The 20,040-nt window shown below is 43.9% G+C and overlaps 1 protein-coding gene across 2 annotated transcripts; it reads right to left on the bottom strand.

The window, feature by feature from the left end:
- Positions 1-720: 720 nt before the first annotated feature.
- mntb (MAX network transcriptional repressor b) lies at positions 721-20,037 on the bottom strand. Of its 2 annotated transcripts, none has more exons than XM_050034994.1 (6): positions 19,943-20,037; positions 11,074-11,740; positions 10,941-10,982; positions 10,530-10,641; positions 3,016-3,208; positions 721-2,394 (listed from the first exon to the last, which is right to left on the bottom strand). In XM_050034994.1, the coding sequence occupies exons 2-6, from the start codon at positions 11,535-11,537 to the stop codon at positions 1,583-1,585; spliced, it is 1,623 nt and encodes a 540-aa protein (XP_049890951.1). In that variant the 5' UTR covers positions 11,538-11,740; positions 19,943-20,037; the 3' UTR covers positions 721-1,582. The 2 variants fall into 2 exon arrangements, with proteins under 2 accessions (XP_049890951.1, XP_049890943.1); XM_050034986.1 differs by lacking the exon at positions 19,943-20,037 and adding an exon at positions 14,856-15,214.
- Between the last annotated feature and the right edge of the window lie 3 nt (positions 20,038-20,040).

Below are 20,040 nucleotides of genomic sequence, written 5' to 3'. Positions count from 1 at the left end.
TGTGTGTGACATCAGAATGAGGCGTGAATGGGACGAGGCAGCAGAGGGAGCTGTTGCATCAGAGTGAGGAAGATGAGAATCTGTATAGCCCTACAGAGGGAAACCTGGCACTGAATGTTTCGAGAGCAGTTGTGTGGGATCGTTTCCGTCTTTGAAATTCAATTCCACACACAAATTTCAGGCATTCGTGACAAGCAGACATCTTTACGTGTGGATTCTTGTTCGGCATTACGTCCACACAGTCCTTGATTGGTTTGAAAACTTGACATTTAATTCTGACTGTGGGGCAGCTCATCATGTCAAAACTGGAGTTTACTGCCGTTATACATTAAACTGACCACATCACTTTCTTACTGTTTATCTCACACTTGCTGCTCTACCTTTGACTCTGTAGTTGTTGGACTTCCTACAAGGAAATCCACTCTCCAATAACCAGCAGGCAAAGGTCATGTTGTCTCTAGACTTCTCCTCAGGGCCAGTAAAAACAGATGCTTCTGTATGTTGAGCAATCCAAACAGCCGCTGCCCTTTGACCTCGTTCCTCTTTTCTGGAGTTCCTCCAATTTCAAAGAGAGGGATACTCCACTGTTTTCAAGTCGCCTAAATCCACTGTTGAATGGGACATCATCAGACACTCATACCAGAAGTAAATTATTATTATTTATATCTTCAGATTGAATTTCGGGTTTATTATTGCACTGCTCATTTTTTTCTTAAACTATCTGCAAGGTGTGAGGTGTGAGGTGGCAGGTGCAGCAGTGAGGAACCTTCATTTAAAGGTAGATAGATGGCCAAACAATCACTTGATGGAGTAAAATCGAAAACAAAAGCAAAAGTAAAAAATGACGGAAATATAAATTAGTAACTTTCCTGTCATGGTACAGTTTCCTGACGTCAAACAATAAAGAACTGCATCAGAAACTGAGACTCTTGAGCTGACGATGTAATGTGGTCTACGTCACACTCGATCACGCCAGTCTGTAACTGATTCAGATCAGTGAGACGACCAAGCTCCCTCCTCCTGCTCTCAACCACATCAGTGACATTATTCCACCACAAGGTCCCATGTGACATCATGATTATGAATACAAAAACGGGCACATACTGTATCACCATGGCAACAGCCGAACGACAAACAACTCTCTCTTTCTCTCGTGCGTTTTCCCTCTATGAGTTAATGAATCGTTAAGGTAAGTCCTTGATGCCTGAGTGTGAACTGAGCTTATTATGTTAGTGCTTCTGGTTGTAAAGGAAGGAGAGGAGGAAGGAAGGAAGGAGAGGAAGGAGGGAAGAAGGCAAGGAAGGAAGGTAAAACAGAGTTCCTGTCTTTGCAGCGCAGACAAATGTCACAGTCTTATTTTCACGAACAATGGCCTGACCCACTGACTCCGCTTTCACGTTATTGTTCACAAACTAACAGAGCTGTTGTCCAAAACAACAGTTGATGTTTTGTAAATTTTCAGGTGTCGATCAGAGACTCTCTGCTATTGATTATTGATAGGAGTGTATAAACTCATCCAAGTTCTGAATCTTTCTCTCCTTCAACTGAATTCCATCCGTCCCACTTTTTTTTTTTTACTCTTTCAGGCCAGTTTGAGTGTACTGACAGGGAACGTTGGGACTGTAACCATGGTGACAGGGTTGAGGACGGCAGCCTGTCCAACCAGCTGGGGGTGGGGGGCCAGCACTGCTGTGGGCTTTCCTAACGACGGGCTGCCCTGGCTGATCATGGCTGCGCTGTTCACCTGGGCTCCATTAGTGTTAGCTTGAGGATTCGCCTGGACGTGCGGCAAGGTGTGATGGGCGAAAGTGTGGGTGATGTGGCCCACCATGGTGGGCTGGGAGACAGACACGCCCTGGGGGTAGAGAGTCGGGAGGTGGGATGGCAGTGGACCTCCAAGGTGAGCCACCGGGTGGACGGTGATGTGTCCGATGGGCTGGGCGGCTATCGGCTGGTGAGTGGCGGCAGCTGGTGCTGCTGCAATTGGCTGGGGAATGGAGGTGGTGGGGCCGGGTGATGGGGCGATGTGCGTTAGGTGTTTGAGGTGATTAGCTGGAAGGCCGTGATTGACAGCCTGGATGACTGAAGGGTGGGAGACGGCGGCATGAGCAATGACGGTGGGCTGGACCTGCATTGCTGGCTGCTGAATGGCATGGGAAGGCTGCGGAGGGGGCGGACCTGGAGCCGGAGCAGGCGCGATGGCTTGAGGGGGAGCAGAGGGGGAGGGCGTGGTCAGGACTCCAGAGAGAGGCAGGGTGGCGTGCTGGATTGATAGGTGGGGGGTGAGGAGCGGCTGGGCTTGTAAGATGGGAGGTGTTGGTTTGGGGAGGGACGTGGTAGCAGGGGGAGCGGGAACATCCTCGTCAATGTCCTGCTCAAAGTTGTCTTCTCCTTCTGTGGGTCAGAGAGGAAACTGTTAGTCATCATGATACAATCCAAGAAACAGTAGCGTGTGTGTGTGTGTTTACATGAATGTTTATGTAAACATAAAGTCCGCTGAGACACAAAATGTTAACTGACATTCAAACTGTATCTAACTACACCCAGAGGAAAACATGAGGACTTTGGATCAACGTGCGAGACTAAACAGCAGCTATGATCATCGTCTCTCTCTCCCTCCCTCTCTCCCTCTTTCTCACACACACACACACACAAACACCCACATGCGCTCTCATGGATGGAACCGCATACGCATCCCGTGGAAGCCCACACCTGTGCGCAGACGTTCAATGTGTACAGTATGTCAGAGCGTCACATGTACTCGTGCGGCTGGATGACTTCTCACTAGGCTGAACGAGAGAAGTGCTTTTGGGCGCACAGGAGATCCTGAGAAGCCTGGACGTATGTGTGTGCATGAGAGTTACCATGTGAGGGTGTGTGTGAAAACTTCTATTTAATAAACGCCAGGGAAATAAGTCGTTAGGAGCATCCCTACTCCCTTCTTTAAAAAAGTGCTTTTACACTTCTTGTGATTGGTTCTGTAGAGGAGTATCAGGTATGCATGTGTGTCTGTACCTGAGGCTGTGGACGTGGAGGCCTGGTCGTCCTCCGGCTGGATGGTCTGTCGGAGGACTCTGTCGATCTCGATGGCGTCCATGCACTGGCTGAGCTCGTTCTTAAGCTCAGCCAGCCGCTGCTGTGTGGCGATCTTCTCTCTGGCCAAACGCTCCATCTCGTGCTCAAACTCCTTCTCCTTACGCTTCAGAGTCTTGCAGGGGAGACACAGACGGCAGAGTAGATGAGGATCATTGGGACATAGACAAACACCATGACATACTTCTTATGGACTGTCACTCTATAGTTCAGAAAGTGGTTTGTGGTTGACACATCAATTATAAGGCCAGAAGAAAACGTGAAACATAGATCTGTTACAGTAGTTGTTACATTTAGCATAATATTGATTTCCACGGCATTATTTTTAATCAGTACAACAGTCATTCAATGATCAACCTCGGTCACTTTGAGTTCCTCTTCAGCAATAAATAACGGCCTCAGTTCTGATCAGTACTGCTTTGTTGTTTTTCCTTCTGTGTTAAGCTGCTTTTAAAGAAGTTTGCAGAAGTTTTCAATAAAAGCTTTTAAGGGACGTAGAGGGGTTATGCCCCCTGAATACTGGACATGTGTTAATATGAAACAGATGGAGGAAGTGTTTGAATATCACTGTGAGTTTGCACCTGCAAATTAACACGGAAAACAGGAGCAGATCATAAAATGGGGAAACAGGGTAATAAAACATACTTTTAAATATGGGGGGAAACAGAAACAAAGAGCTTGTTCTGTCTGAGGTGACTGTTACTACAAAAATGTATCTTCAGGTTATAAGTTAGTTTGAAATAATTCAGAGAACTGGTATTGCAACAGAAAGGGAAATAAAAAACAACTTTCTTTCTCTGTGCAGTCTTAGCCACTCCCCTGTTTCCCATCTTGCACAACCCTGAAACACAACGTTCCCCATGCTCTCTCAGTTTCACACACGAGCAGGACGGCACACAAATTCAAGCATGTTCACACTGCTTTTGTTGATGTTGTCATCTACTTAAGCTCCTCCCATTTCCTGGATATCCTGCTTGTTTGTTTTTTTTTGAGGTCAGAGCGGGAGTAAACATCCTGCTATGTTTTAATTCCACCAATCACTCGAGTTCTTCATCATCCCTACAATTCTGATGTCACTGGATTACTGCAGCCTGAATGTTACAGTCACATAAGACTGAATGGAAGCATTAACACTGAGCACAGTCACTGTCATGCGCTCAGCTGCATGTGTGTTAGTAGATTTGGTAGTAATGAAGCAAGAAGGACAAACGCAGCAGGAGACACTGAAGTAAAGAAAACTAAACAGAATGATTTAGAAGGAGCGTTTCCAGCCCCACCATGCCGTCTCTGTGACCCAGTTTCTGTTTAGGTCAGCTGACGCGTGAACACCAAACAGTACGACAGGCTAAGGACATTAACAGATTACTAGGGAGGAATGAGGGAGAGTGGGGGAGGAGGAAGGTACAGGAGGGAAAGGAGCGGGTAAAGAGGGGCATGGAGGGGTGGGAAAGGAAGGGGCTGAGGGATTATGTTAGTGACCAGAGACAGAAATCAGTCAAATGCTGGTACATTTTGGCTGTGTGTTGCTGGTTATGTCATTACATTACTGGGTAACTAAATATCCAGTTGACTTGTTGCAGAGTCGACATGAATTCTGGGATAAAGACAAACTGTTCTCTGTCCTACTGGTGCAACCAAAGAGAAAATAAGGATGGAAATTACAAGACAGAGGACATAAAGTAAGCACGTGCGAACACATGATCCTACTACAGGAAAAAAAGCTGTGTACTCTGTGGGCATGTGATGGCCACGCACAGGTTCACTCTCGTCACAGCCAGATTCACAGCCCTCTTTAATACCAGTCCTGACCAGGTGAACTTTGCCATCTTGTAACAGCTCAACATCTCTTATGCAACTTGGGCTGCAACTAATGATTATTTTAATTGTAGATTTATCTATGGATAACTTTCTCGATTTCAGGGTTGGAAATTAGCACCAGCCACCAGCCAAACGTTGGTAAAACATGTAAGTGGTTGCTAGATTGACATCACTCACCAGCCTAAAACAACAATGCTAATCTACTGAGTGGCTGGTAGATTTTAGAATCCACCAGCCACAGTGGCAGGTGGCCTAAAAAGTTCATTTCCAACTCTGCGATTAATCTATTAGTTGTTTGGTCTTTAAGATAACGTCCATAAATTACTTGTTTTGTCCAAAACCCAAAGATATACAGTATACTTTCATAAAAGATCAAGAGTTTTGGACTTTTTCCTTGAAAAATGTTGATCAAATTAGTTTGCGCTTAATGTAACAATTGACAAGTAATTACTTAAAAGTAATTGATCCATCTGACTGTTTAGGTTTTAAGCAGGAGGTGTCAGAAAAGTTACCAAAAAGATAACTGGCTTGTGGCAGCCAAGCGTTCATAGCAACGTCGCTTTTTGATCCTTCGATGTCGGCCCTTGCTATCATTGTGAAGCAGAATTCACCAAGCGCTGGATTGTTCTACCACTAACAGGGAACATGATACAGGTTAGTTTTACCCTACCCCCATGTGCCCCCACACATAAAGCCTTTTACCATAATTGTAGGGACAGCTTTAAGGGGTCGTAGGTGAAGAGAAGGTGGTTTTAGAGGAGACAGCATCATGGTATTATGATAAACCGGCGCATTTAAAACTCCAGACAGTGTGATTTTCAGTACAGTAAAATACAAATGCTCATCCATCTATTAAACTCATATGGAGATTCTGTACTAAGGATGTATTGTGTGTGGTGCACATCACGTTCCACCAGAAGTCAGTCTCTACTGGTGGAACAGGAAGCTGAGCTGACAAAGATGGCGACTGCCAGTAATGGGGATAGCGTTATGGGACTGAACAACCAGCAAGCAATGGCAGAGATATAATGGAGAAAAAAAAGCATCTTTTTACATGCAACTTAGAAAAGTAAGGGTTTATTGTGACCAAACCAGAGTTGGTGTTTGCTGGAACAGAGGACCAACTAATTAAACAACTAATAAGACCAACTAATACAGTTTTGGTGAGTCTTATTTTGTTACTGTCAAATTTGAATGAAGTGTGTTTTAAACTTGGTGTCAGAAGGTGTGCCATTGTATTTCTCTGTTTAATAAGGAAAACCGGTGTAAGAATATTAACTTTCTTGACATGTTGTGAGTTTATTTTCTCTTTATTAGACTGAGAAAGCTACTTGAGCTCGCGGAACGTAGCAAACTTGCCAGTCAGGGCGTGGGGTGGTTAGGTAGCACCATGCACAAATACCGCCATATTCAATATTCCTGGGAGAAATTTCAGAGACGTATAAAGGTATGATAAAATAGATATTGGTTACACTCCTGTTCATTTCTGCATTTACAAGAAAAGTTATTCCAGCTGCTTCATGTCTGTTATTTCATGTCTGACTTTATTGTGCATCTGCTGCATACGCACCCTCCCTGGATATATCCTCCCTCGACAAGACTTCAAGACAAAGCATGACACTACTGACACACATACGGTCACACAGCCGACAGATATTCTTTGAAACACAGACATTTCCTAGCCCCGTCTGGCCACCGAGGAGCTACAGTTGCTTGTGTATATGCGCATGTGCAACCATGAACATCACTTCAAGGTCTTCAAACCCAGACACCATTAGGCCTGCAGCAAATCACCAAGGAAACAGCTGTCACCCATAGCAGTTTCCTTGGCAACCTCATCCGTGAGGATTTGGCTGCTCGAGCAGCAGTTTGTAAAAAACATAAGGAGCGATCTAATTGGGTGAAGCACGGAGGTAATTACATATAAGGAGTGATGTGACTGGACGGTTGCCAGTCGGGTGCTTCAGATCACTCCCAGCCCCCTCCTCCTCTTCCTCCTCTACACTTCCATCCCACACCCCCTCTCCTTCTACTCCCCCATCCATCGCTCCCTTGACACCCTTCCCCCCTTTTCCCCCTCCTCCTCTGCTTCATCTATGCCTCCTTTATCCTTCCTCTTTCAAGACGTCCTCTCTAAAAGAAAAGGTGAAAATGACTCCAGTGTGATAATATTTGGCCTGACAGGCGTCTGTGCCTTCCTCACAAATGCATCGTGTGGACAATGGACATGTGATCTTCACAAGGTTGACATGAGGACAAGGCATAAAAAAAAGTGTCCGATAGAAGAGAATGGAAAAGCTTTGGCGCTCCATCATCCATAACCACCGACAAAAACACCAGTGTAACCAGGATTTGACTGGTTTAGTCTTTACATCAAACAAACACACTCATACACACTCTCCTATGCAGACAAACATGGGAGGAACGGACTACAGTGCCCTGGCCACCTGCCGCCTGTTGCTATGGTTACCGAGAGACAGCAGGGAGACACCGGACCGGATGGACAAAAAGGTTGAGGCAAACAGGGGTTAAAAGACAAAGAACATGTGATGCATCTGTTGCAGATCTGTATCTCTTCCCGTTATAACCATGGAAACACTGCTGTACCCGGTAACTACCAGCATCTCTCTGCAGTCTAGAGGTGCAGAGCAGAGCGGAGTGGGTGAGCTACGGTGACGTCACTGGGCTTGCGCTAGCCATGTGCTCAGATCTCACATGGCTCAGGGAGAGGGAGAGAGAGGCTGAGGTTTACAGGGGGGGGAAAGGAGGGAGTCATTCATCGACAATAAAACCAGCTAATTACATTATAGACCAGAGGAGAAGGTGGAGGAATATACAGAGTAGTTTGGGATTAGTGCAGCCGTGTTAGGTTTGCTTTGGTGAATAATTCAATACCGTTGTTATGGACTTTGGAAGAATCACATTGTGTTGATATCAACAAATTGTGTCATTATCTTTCAAAATGTACGTTAACTAAATTAAAGATTCCAGCTACATTTTACTTTAACACTAATAATTTTACTTATATCATTTCCCACATTTTAGCCACATCTTAATAAGAAGAAAAATATTCTTTTTAATATTGTGTAACACTGTGCATCACCCTGTTAACCAGTCTCTGCACGACAGTGTGGGCTGGAGAAAAATACTGTCAGCAACTGTGAGTATCTTCTGGTTACTGTGTGGTTACTAAGACTGATGAGTGATTATTTACACTATTGATTATTCTGCTGATAATTTTTTTGAATAAACAATATTGTTGATTGCTTACTGTGTATAAAAATCCCAAAATGTGTGATTTGCAGTAATATAAAATAGAGAAAAGCAGCAAATCCTCACATTAAACTAGCTGTTACTGATTTGACATTGATGCTTGATAAATCTTTCAACTGACTACTTGATTCACCAACTGTTTCAGTGTTAGTGGCTATTGCCATTATGTACACTGTTGGTATTTGTTTTTGTGGTTGATGAATACTGACCTGCCATGTGTAACTTTCTTTAAAAACATGGAAACTTAAAGTAAGCTGCGCAGTCTCAATTTCCTCACCAGCAGCTTGGCTCTGCCTCAAAACCATCATCATCTTGTGTCAAAGACTGACGCAAATCCCAGTATGTTGCTGAAGGCTGGCCCAAGATCTTGCAGCTAGTCTTGCTTTGAACAAGTTCTTCCATCTCGCAGCCTAATTTAGTTCTTTTCCACTGACTCCACATTGCATATTCCACTGAACTCAAAATCATGAAGCTTCTACTCCACAAAACAGGAACCACTGCATCTAGCTCCAGGCTACAATTCATTTCTGCCACAGTGCAGACATCCTCAATCGTCTTCTTTTGAAGACTGAAAACTCACCTCTTCAAGCTACACCAGTCCCTCCCCCACACCACCCTCAGCAATGCAATGTTATTTCTCTACACAACTACAATATGCTTCAACAAAAATGTTTATGCTTGTTCATCCTTTACACAACGCTTCCACTGGATAAGAATCTCACCAAAGTATGTTACAAAAATAGTCGTTACATTGGAGTTACTCACCACTTTCTTACAGGCTGATTCACCATTATTTGGCAGATGCCATATCATAGTCACAAGAGACTAACCGACACAAAACAGCTTAACGGATAACAAAACAGGCATTGTATATCAATTATAATGGACCAAAGCCTGTGCTGTTCCCAGAGCTGAACCAATTAATTCAAGACCGGAGAAAGATGAAAACAATAAGATGAAAAACAAGACGTGAGTAGGACCCAAAATATTGTGTTGGACCGCATCAGTATGTTTAAGAAGTGTTCCACTTCTGGGAAGATGATGTTTGTATAAAACTGTAGAAAGGCATTTATACTTTTGAAACTTATTTTATTTTATTTATTTATTTAACCTTTATTTAACCAGGTAAAACCAACTGAGATCAAATCTCTTTTACAATGGTGACCTGGCCAAGAGGCGGAAGCGTTACACATCGAAGAGCAATAAATGAAAACAAACACACATACAGAACACAGTCACAGGAGAAGAGATAAATAGGAAAAAGACTACCATCAACATGCAGGAAAAGCAGGAATGATCACATAGAAAGACAAGAACAATAAAAGACAGCAGCAGACGATCAAAGCAAACTAAACACCATGGCAGGAGCAAACAGTGGTCAAAAGCTCAGCAGTATTGTGCTTAAAGCTCTCCAAAGAGACTAGAGAGGCCAACTTGAGTCGCGTTTGGAGGTCATTCCATGACCAAGGGCCAAAATAGGACAGACTCCTACGACCAGCCTCAGTCCGTACTGAGGGTACGATGCAACGCAACCAGGTGCTGGATCTGAGGTTGTGGGAGTCTTGAGCCAGGACAAATTTCGTTTTAATGTACGCAGGCAAAGTGTTACATGACCAGAGAAAAAAAGAAAAAGGGCTGTGGTATTTGCTTTTCCTCAAGAGGTAGAAAACCTACAGCTAACAGAATGCATTGCGCCAAACTGGACCGATAAATGCTCTCCCTAGTGGGTGACATGATGCAAGCTGCCCATTTGAAACTATTATGGCAGCGGGATGTTAGCTAACAATCTCATATCACAGTTAAATGGTAAGCTAAAATATATTTAGGAAAATATTTGAGACAAAAAGGCAAGGCAGTAATACAACCTTGGTTCGTATTATATCAACACTGCTTAGTTTTACTGTTTGTTTTTCAGCCTTCGCTTTACAATGCAGGAACAGTATGGCGTCCACTTCCTGTTCACAAACCCTCATATTACAGCTAAACAGTGTACTAAAATATGTTTCTGAAGACATTTTGGGCGAGAAACAGAATCTTGGCTAGTTTATATTTCATCAGCACTGCCTGGTTTTACTGTTTGGTCTGAGTTTGGGGTGGGGGTCTCTCTTGATCTGCCTTTATACACTTTGTGTCCAAATGCCGAAGTACAATCTGATGTTCGAGCTACAGCCCTAAAGCCAGCAAAAATCCACTGGATGACACTGATGATTTGAGCTGGCAAATGAGCAAGGAGATCTGGTTTAGTTATGATATAGTTATGATACAAAGCTGGTTGTAAATCAGTATTCCTTTAAGGCTTAGCCTCACCATGCTGGGAAAGTTGAGAAAATGTAATAAAACTCTACCTGTATGTAACGCAAAGCACTGCGGAGAACACTGAGGTTGGAGGTTTTCTTCTCATCGACATTTGGAACGTTCTTCTTCAGCGTCTCAAAACACTCTTTGAGGTGCGCTCGTCTGAAGAGTCAGAAATGAGAAAGGGACACACTTTTAAATATAGCTGTCATTAGCTTACAGGAGAACATTTACCATTTATTCAGTCAGTCATTTGTTTAAGAGGTTAACCAAGTTCTAGTCATATATAGAGACCTCATGGCTTCAATTTGCAAGCTTCAGAAGCATTAATGGTTTTGTATATAAACACAAAAACACAAAATTTGGTGTGTGGTGGTGAAGCTATAAAAAACAGGGCTGCTTTCCTTAATTCCCAATGAGATGACACAAATTCCAACAATGAGAAATTGAGTATGACTAACCTGTTCTTCTCCAGTTTATTATGCACCTCTCTAGTCCCCGCTCTGGAAACAAAAAATAAATAATCAAATACAACTATTAACCCATCTTCACTCATATATCAACTCTAACACACACACACACACACAAACTGACCCTCCTGGTCTCCTCTTTCCTTCCATCCCCCTCAGGTCCTCCATCGTCACTCCATTAGGCCGCGGCTGAGATGAAGGTGGAGCTTGATGGGGAACCAGTGCATGTTGAGAGCCAGAGCCATTAGTGCTGATGGAGGTTGAGTACTGAATCTGAACCTGAGGCTGTGATTGGCTGGGCTTTGCATCAATCAGCTGCGGACTAGTCTCTAACTTAATGGGGGCAGTTTCTACCTTAATCGGGGTAGTCTCCAACTTAACCTGGGCAGTCTCTACCTTTAGTTGGGCAGTCTCTACCTTTATCTGGGGGGTGCACAACAAGTGAGGAGAGGCCGGCTGCTGCTGCTGTGGAGGGGAGGAAGCGTTCTTGGCTGGTGGCGAGCCGTTGAGGGAAGTTGCCGCCGCAGCAATCTGCGTTGTGAGGGGAAGGCGTGGGACCGAGGGCGTCGCGGTGACAACTGGAACCATTGGGATGACAGCGATGGGGACTTGAGGAGGTGGGAGAGAGGGGGGCGGAGGGGCGGGAAGGTGATGCGACTGTTGGCGGTGAGCGTCATCGCCCCAAGTGACGTGGTTGGCTCTGACTGGCTGAGACGACGAGGTCACAAGTTCCACTCGCCTTGACTCCTCCTCCCTTTTGAGGAGCTCCTTGTCGTTGCGCTGCTCCTCCTCTGTGTGTGAACATTGGAAAATAACAGATAACAGCAAACAAGTTAGGAGGACAGAGGATGGACGTAATGGGAGACAAACAGGAAAGATCACTTGACAACCTGCCCTTGGTTCAGATTTAAAACAAGTATGACTGACCATTTCCTGTTGTTAAATCTGCCTTTCATGACCTCATTGATGCATTGACACAGGTACATTCATACTGTGTGTAGTGAGTGCTCTACACACTTCCAGTTTGGAAATCATTAATGACTCCTAATTCATGAACCAAATCCAAAACAAATAATATAAATTCCATTCAGGAAATCTAAGCTGTTTCTTTGTTTTGCTACAGCTCCCTTTGTCAGAGTGATGTCACTTTGTTTGATTAGTGAAAATCTCAATACTATGTGCACACAAACACAGAAAAAGCATGATGTCATCTGGGAATCAGATTGTTAGGAGGGGGAAATAATCACAGAAATCATGTCTGCATCCGTTTCCTGACTGCATAGAACCCCCCTCTGTCTGTACTGTGATTGGACCACTCCAGCACTGAGCACGCTGGGTTACGTCAGGGCCGTCTGACCAACAGCAGTGGACTGTTGTCAAGGAGCCACTCTACTGGGTCAACTGGAGTTGGCACCATGACAACATGTAAATGAAGGACGAAACAAAAAAGCCACAAAAATAAAATTTAGAAATCACATCGTGGGACGGCGCGTTCCCACGCTTTGCTCGTGTTGCGTATACAGACTCATGCCAGCACACATACACGCACACACACGCACACACACACATTTAATGGTATGAGTGAGTAGTTATTGCACACTGTAGCAGACAGACTCAAAGCAGTGTGGAAAGCCCTCCGTTACCATGGAAACAGCAACATTAGAAACAGAAGATCCCAGGGATTCCTCTAACCTGCACGACGCCAACACACGGCTCAGCTATCACCACCATTATAAAAAAATAAAAACACTGCATGCCAACATGCCCGGCTGCCTGTTAAGTAACACTTTCATTTCTTCTCTGCGTGAAACTGCAAACCCCATGATGACGCAATCCTCTCTCACCTTGGGCAACAGTTCACCTCAGAAAAAGCCTGCACTGTTAAATCTGATGGTGTACGACCACAACAATTTCTCTGCACTTTTTTGGGAATCATACACTTTTATTTAATTTGGGGATCTGACAACAATCCAGCGGTCTATTAATAGTGCTGCCACGGAGTAACAGTGTTATTCCTCAATTATTCATGTGCTCACATCTCTTTTAACTCCTGCTGAGCAGAGGGAGTCAGACCTGCAACTCCCTCTTTCTGTGAGCATTATGTTTAGACCTAAATAGGAGTGAAACAAAAATAATAATAATCTGCATGAATTGGTCATTCTGTGGTTTCAGATTCTCCAGTGTGAGTATGTGTGTCATATGTGATAGCCAACAAAGCAAGGCATTTAGAGACTCACTTTGAGCTCTGATAAATAGTGAACACATACATACACACATTATTGTCTGAAATGTTACAGTATAAAAAAGAATTCATCAATGAATTGTGAAAACAATAACTAGTTGCAGCCCTAATCGCATCATTCCAGATATTTATTTTATCCAGTCTCTGAGACAAAAACTAAAACACTTATCAAAGTGTTTATAAATCATGAACGTTTTGGTCTCCTGTTATGTATATCAGACAAACACTGATCACTGCTTTAGATTTTGCATGCTCCTGCCTTATGGTGATACACACTGATATTGGAAAATGTCCTCTATGATATAATGATTATGATGACAGCCATATAAATTCCACAAAGAGGCCAAAGTGCAGAAGTAAAAATAATGTCTGATATACTGTGCAAATAAAACAGAAAGTGAGAGCACATGGAAATATTTGTGTGACCCAATCTGTTCTTCTAGCTTTTATAGTATACTCCACACACACCATGCTCCAGATTGTCAAGTGCATGCAAACGTAAATTACATAACTTCTGCATTGAGAGAGGCTGGGGCTGGGTGGGGGTGAGGAGGGAGGCTGCCCTACTTACCCCCCTTTCTCTCTCTCTGACCCGCCACTGTCAGTAGACTGAATGGGAAGGGCGGGGACGAGGAGTGCGTGTGTATGTGCGCGTAGGTGTGTATCTGGGAGAGGAGGGGGGCAGTGTGCACGTGGTCTTTGTGGGCGGATCCTAGCACGCGGTAGGGCAAGTATGCGGGGGGGAGGGGGTTGATTTGTCTGACACGTCATCAGAGGGGAGAAACACAAAAAGCAGCCCCTTGTCTCCCTTTATCAACTCATTGATCATTGTGTCGATTGACAGCTCATCGGTTTCACATAATTATTAAATGAGGAAAATAAATAATGTATAGCATATGCACGCGCGCAGATATACAAAAGGGACGGAGTGAGCGCGTGAGGGCCCGCCCCAGTGTGTGTCATAAGATAGCTGAGCAATGTCAGGGTATTATGTAAAGAGCAGCCTCTGCTCGCCACCGCCCTGCCGGTGCTCGACGGACAATAAACTGGGGCAAATCGATTTGAAAAGCTCTTTTCAGGACAGATATGTGGAGCTCTGGTGAAAATAATCACTATTTTAAACCTAATTATTTTTATTGTATTAATAAAGTATAAAAGCCATAAAGTGCACACTCTGCAGATAGTTGCTTTATAACGAAGATACTACACGTAAACGCACCACAGTTTACTGACAGGAACTCCTCTGCCATACCTTTCACACACACATACACGCACACACATGTACGGTGAGTCACTGGAGTGTTGAAACTGTCACACACACACACACACACACACACACACGCCGAGAGCGCGCAAAGTAGTTCGGAAAACAACTTTAGCCGTTTCCGCATTAACGGCAGACAAATGTGTGCAACAACTGACGACTCGGCAATCACCGAGACTTTGCAGTGACTTCAGCCTCTTTTTTTGGCGTTAACCCAGGACGACAAACAGAAACTACAAACGCTTCCGTTCATCATAGGCGGGTCGGTTGAAAAATATAAGCCCAGTCGTTGGAAGTAACTGGATACGGTCCGCACAAAAAGCAGTTTAGGATGTAGCACACAGTGTTATTTAGTGTCATGTAAGCTGAGCACAATGCACCAGACTGCTGTTGAACTCACCACGTGTGATCTGTTGTTGCTGGGCTTGCCATTCCAGATATCTGGCCGCCTCCAAAAGTGTATCGATGCTCATTGCGCGTAAACCCTCACGGCAGGCGACCCGGTGGCCCGGGACGAAAGGAGGAAAAAGACCGAGGGGGGGTAGATAGTGTCCCGGTAGGAAGCGCCGTGTGCACGGTTCACACCCGCAGGCCCGAGCTCCTCGTCCGCTGCGTTTCTCCTGAAAGCAGACGGTCAATTTTTAATCCGGGCGAACGCAAAGTAGATCCTCGCATACGTAAAAAATAGGATTGCAACAAGATGGCGATGCGAGCACGGGAATACACACAACAAGGCGAGTCGTGTTCTCGTTAAGGCCCGCCCCTCCCGGATTCCTGCCCCGCCCTGTTACTACGGCCTCCGACAAAACCCGGCGACCGCATCACGCCATCCTACTCCGCGCTGTCGTTAACCGCTAACCGTTAGCCCTCCCCAAATCACAACACTGGCATTACACTTCTCAAAACTAATATTTAGTAATATCTAGAAGCTCCTGGAGCAAAGCAGAGTCATGGTGTACTCGCCTATTTTCGTGGGAATCGAGAAAGGGAAGTCCCGTCAACGTCACAGGTCCGCCATGTTTTCTTCCCGACCGTTGGCCCGCAGCGCATGAAGAACAATCAGGCGCCAGCGAGCCAATCAGCGCTCAGAACAACAAGGCATGGTGCTGGTCCACATGGGCACCCGCCCGGCCCGAGCGCGGCTCATTTGCATGGCGAGAGCGTGACTGGCCACCCTGCTGTCTCGAGATCAGAGCTGTCAATCAAACGGTAAGGGGCGGGGCTTACTGTAGTGTCTGTGGGTGAGCAGTGATGAGAGGCGGCTGACCAGAATGTACTATTAATATGATTATTATCAAATATCCTGATGTTTCAGCCTCAAATCCTAATCAGTAATACTAAATTAAAAGGTTTTTACCAAATAAATACATATGAGGATTAATTATACACCATAGGTATTGCATATTTACAATTAAAATGGTGTGTGGGATAATGACAAGACAGTAATTTTTATTAAATTGTTGTGTTTTGGAGGTCCATACTGAGGTTAACATTTAGATGAACAACTATTATGTGATTTAGGCTACTGTAATTTATATTTTTTGTTTCCCCTAATTGTAACATTGTCACTTTGTGGGGGGGGGGAAACCTATAAGCAATTTTCTTTTCCACAGAAAAAATAATTTATAATATTAAGCAGCAGCCAAAAGACCTTAAGGACATGTCTGATCAATTTATTACCTGATCATTCTAGTCTTTCACAAAAATGTGTCTACAGAGTTGTTTTTTATTAATTATTTCATCATGTCCATTTTGTTCTTTTTTTTTTTAATTAAAAAAAACTTCCCTTGTTGCCAGTTAACTGCCTCTTTTCCAGATTTTTTTTCATTTCACACCCACTGTTTATCTCACGCATGGAAAAATATGTTGCATCACAAGGATTTTCTCCTTCTCTGCAGTTGCTCATTGTTTCCATGTGGTACTTCTTCTGTTGCATTTTGTCTCTTTAATGCTGTGACTTATGTTGGATGTGTTGTGTTATTTGATCATATGTAACATGTGACAGCTGTGCTGGATTATGCAGTATATCTCCCTCTGGGGAAAAGTAAATCTTATTTTAGTGTTATGATTAATGGTTTATATTACAGTGTTGTGCCTGTCTATATACTGTATACAGATGCATGTATGTGGTGTGTGTGTTGCTGCATGGTAACAGTCTTTGATTGGATGCCGCTCAGTCATATATATCCTTTACCACATCACAGGGTCTCACTCTCTCAGCCAATCAAAGCAGCAGCCCAGGGGTACATAAGAGCTGCCTCCTCCACGCCATGCGCCTTGCCTGCACATACAAACCTACTAACACCAATACTATGTTGACTATCAGGCCACATATTATCTTGTCCAGTTCGCCTGGGGAAAAAAAATCCTAAAACTTCCAATAATGGGAAACAAATGCATGTGTGGGTGTGAGGGGGGGTGTGAGTCATTTTGCAACAGGCTGTATGGCAGGATGGATGACAGAAAATGAATCAGGCAGGAAAGGGGGAGGAGAGAGAGAATAGGGAAGGGAGAGCTGCTGCACATGGTAAGCACATGAGCTGCACGAAAAAAAGTCTTTACGGATGTTATGCGTATATAGAGGGGAAAAAAGGGAGGAGGATGAGGGGGTTGGCTTGGAGAGACACAGAGGGCGGGAGGGATGTTAGGCTGGGAAGGGGCTGACCCAGTTAGAAGTGCTGCATCACTATTGGATCTACAGAGCAGAGACAAAGAGGAAGCTGTGCAACACAGGAGACTTTACACAGGGAAAGTGTTCAAAGATCAAATGGACTTAGCAAAGAGTGTGTGAATCACAGACATCACTGTTTGGCTGTGATTAAAGTAAAGACTTGAGGATTTGTTTCAGTGTCTGTCAATAGCAGGTGGTTCTAACATTTCTCACGCACATGTAATTTACAATCAAAACTTATTTCCATAACCGAAACACTAAACTTCAACAAAGGTGGTGTACAATTTCTGATTCTTTGTTCAGTTTCCATGGGTGAAAAGTTATGTAAACCTCTTGGATATTAACGCATGATCAGATCTTAAATTACAACCCCAATCCTTAACTTGGAAAACATGACTTGCATCAAACAGAATTGAGTTGGTTTTTTTTAATCGATCTTTAAGTCATTGTGAAGTCATGATGAATGTTTCTCCTCTGAGACACAAGATGGTCAGTTATATTATCTTTTCCATGACACCCATGTGACCACTGCCAACTTGAACTCAGTGCAACAAAGTGGCAGTGTTTTTTCCTTATAGGGACATGGACCTCTCAACACAAGCTACCACTAGAGAGCGCCACATCCTGTAACATAGCTCGTCCAGAGCACCTCATCCCATCATCCTCCTCAGGCTTTGCAGGGATTAGAACACTGGTCACGTAAACTATAGTGGGACTCACGTAAGCTATACTGGGATGACACACAAACCTATATATCAACACAGGCCCTGCAGTCATCTGTGCCTCGGTCTGCACTTGAAACTACTAGTATGTTTGGATATGTTAATAAAGGAAATCCAACCTGCTATATGAAATAGTTCAATCACCTCTGAGAGAATCAATAGTGCTGCATCTCACAGAGACAGGCCTGTTGTTCACACTGACCTTGAAATCTCTCGACACTTCCATATCATGCCAAGCTTATCGGGAATCAATGCTGGCTCATACCTCCCTGCTGCTCCTCTCACTTTCTCTTTGCTATAAATCTGAATCAGTGATAGTTTTGTCAGATGGGGAGAAATGGGTGACCTAGAAGAGATAAAAACAAGAAAGTGAACTTCCTCTGTTTCTGCCCTGTTTTGATGTCTCTAGCTTACATGAGGGGAAAAGTGTGTGCAAGGCATGAGAGAGTGGTGGCAGGTGGATGTAGGCCAATGTTTCTACTCCACTGCCTCTGTTGAGAAACAGGAGTTTCAGACTGAGACAGGTTTATTATCCTTTCATTAAGTCCCATGAAGCCACTTCTCACATCTCTGCACACACATTTAGCACACAGCTTTCACTCCATCGTACTGTGCACCCATTGCCAACGTCCTTTTACTACATGAACCTTGTGCTGTACCTTGGACTCCTTTTTGGCACCTGCATTTGCCAATGCGCTTTACTGCACCACTCCCCGTTTCTCCACCCTCAAAGAACCTGCAGGACAGAGCAAGGTGTGGTGCTTGCACGCTTGCCATCCTGGCAACTGTTGCCAGGATACCACCGAGCACAGGGAGAGAGTAATTGCTGTGTGGGTGAGTGAGCAGGTGTGTGCGCGAGCTCAGAAGTAGGCTGGGGTACTGTACATAATTGATAAGGGGGCCTGAACCATCCCTGTTGCCTCCTGATGTCTTTGCCTCTCCAGTGTGAGCTAGTAGTAAGTAACTGGGCTGTACCTGAGGAATAAATGTCAAAACTTATTTCACTGTTCTCCCCATATTACACTTGACATTTTAAGTCCTGGCACCACACCTGTCTATCCCCCACTCATCTTTCATTTAAAAAAAAATACTACTAGGTCAGGACTGATCTGTTCTTCCTTTATCTGAATCAGTAAGAGTGAGTCAGCCTCTGACCCTGCTCACACTGAAGTTACCCAAAGATGCCAAGAGGCCACAGCGTAGCTCCACAGCCTGATAGTTATACATAAATTATATTCCGTATCTAGAGCAGCAGTTTTTTTAGTTTTTGTCTTGTGACCCATATCTTTCAAAACACATTATTTTGATGATTTTACACTGTCAGACCCGACTGTTTTATTAAATTCAACACTTAAGTTTGTGGGCTACAGGCTGTCATTGGTCTTCACTGGCCTGAACGAACCAGAATGGCAACATTTAGTATCATTACCTGTCACAGCACCACAACCAAAGAGTCTTTACAGTGACAGTAATGCTTGAGAATATGCTTACATCTAAAGAAAAACAGAAAAGCATACAATATCAGGGTGGCAATTAAATGCGTCCTAGTAAGATCATCTACAGGCATGTGACACTTAAATGCAATGCTTATCATGACCCTTTCAAGATAAATTTTAACCAAACTGTTTTCTTAATCTGTATTGCAGGTAAGTGGTGTGTGTATTTAGTTCTGTGCAGAGGTAGGTTTTATGTAGGGTGTATGGTTATTAGAATGAGTTAGGTCAATCTACATGTTGCCAACAGGTAAGTGCAAGTATAAAGTAAAAGGCAGTATGAGGTTCAGTGGTAGGTTAAATCATTTGTAACATCAGAGATGTGGATTTCAATGTAGAGGAGCTTGACTCATTTTAACAAAGATAAGTTGAAAGATGGATAAATCAAATTAGATGAAACATTTGTGGCAATTACAACTTCATAAATCTAAATGTAAGCCAATTTAAGGGCTACTGTTTATATAATTATATTTAAGACATTAAGACCCTTTAAATAACCTGCAGATACTCTGGTTTCCTTGGTTACACAGCCCTTGCAAGCGTAGGTGCACTTGATGTATTTAACATGAGATGAACTGGGAGGTGTGCTGCGGTATCTGACCTCTCTATGAAACTTTGCCGTGGTAAACTCTGTCAGACTCCCTGAAGTTTTCCTGCATCTCACCACCTTTCCTCAAAGAAAGCAGACAAACAGATCAC

The sequence above is a fragment of the Epinephelus moara genome, chromosome 3 (assembly GCF_006386435.1).
Source record: "Epinephelus moara isolate mb chromosome 3, YSFRI_EMoa_1.0, whole genome shotgun sequence".
Classification (NCBI taxonomy): Eukaryota; Metazoa; Chordata; class Actinopteri; order Perciformes; family Serranidae; genus Epinephelus; species Epinephelus moara.
The sequence above is the reverse complement of the archived record's forward strand: the minus strand, read 5'-3'. Positions and strand labels throughout refer to the sequence as shown.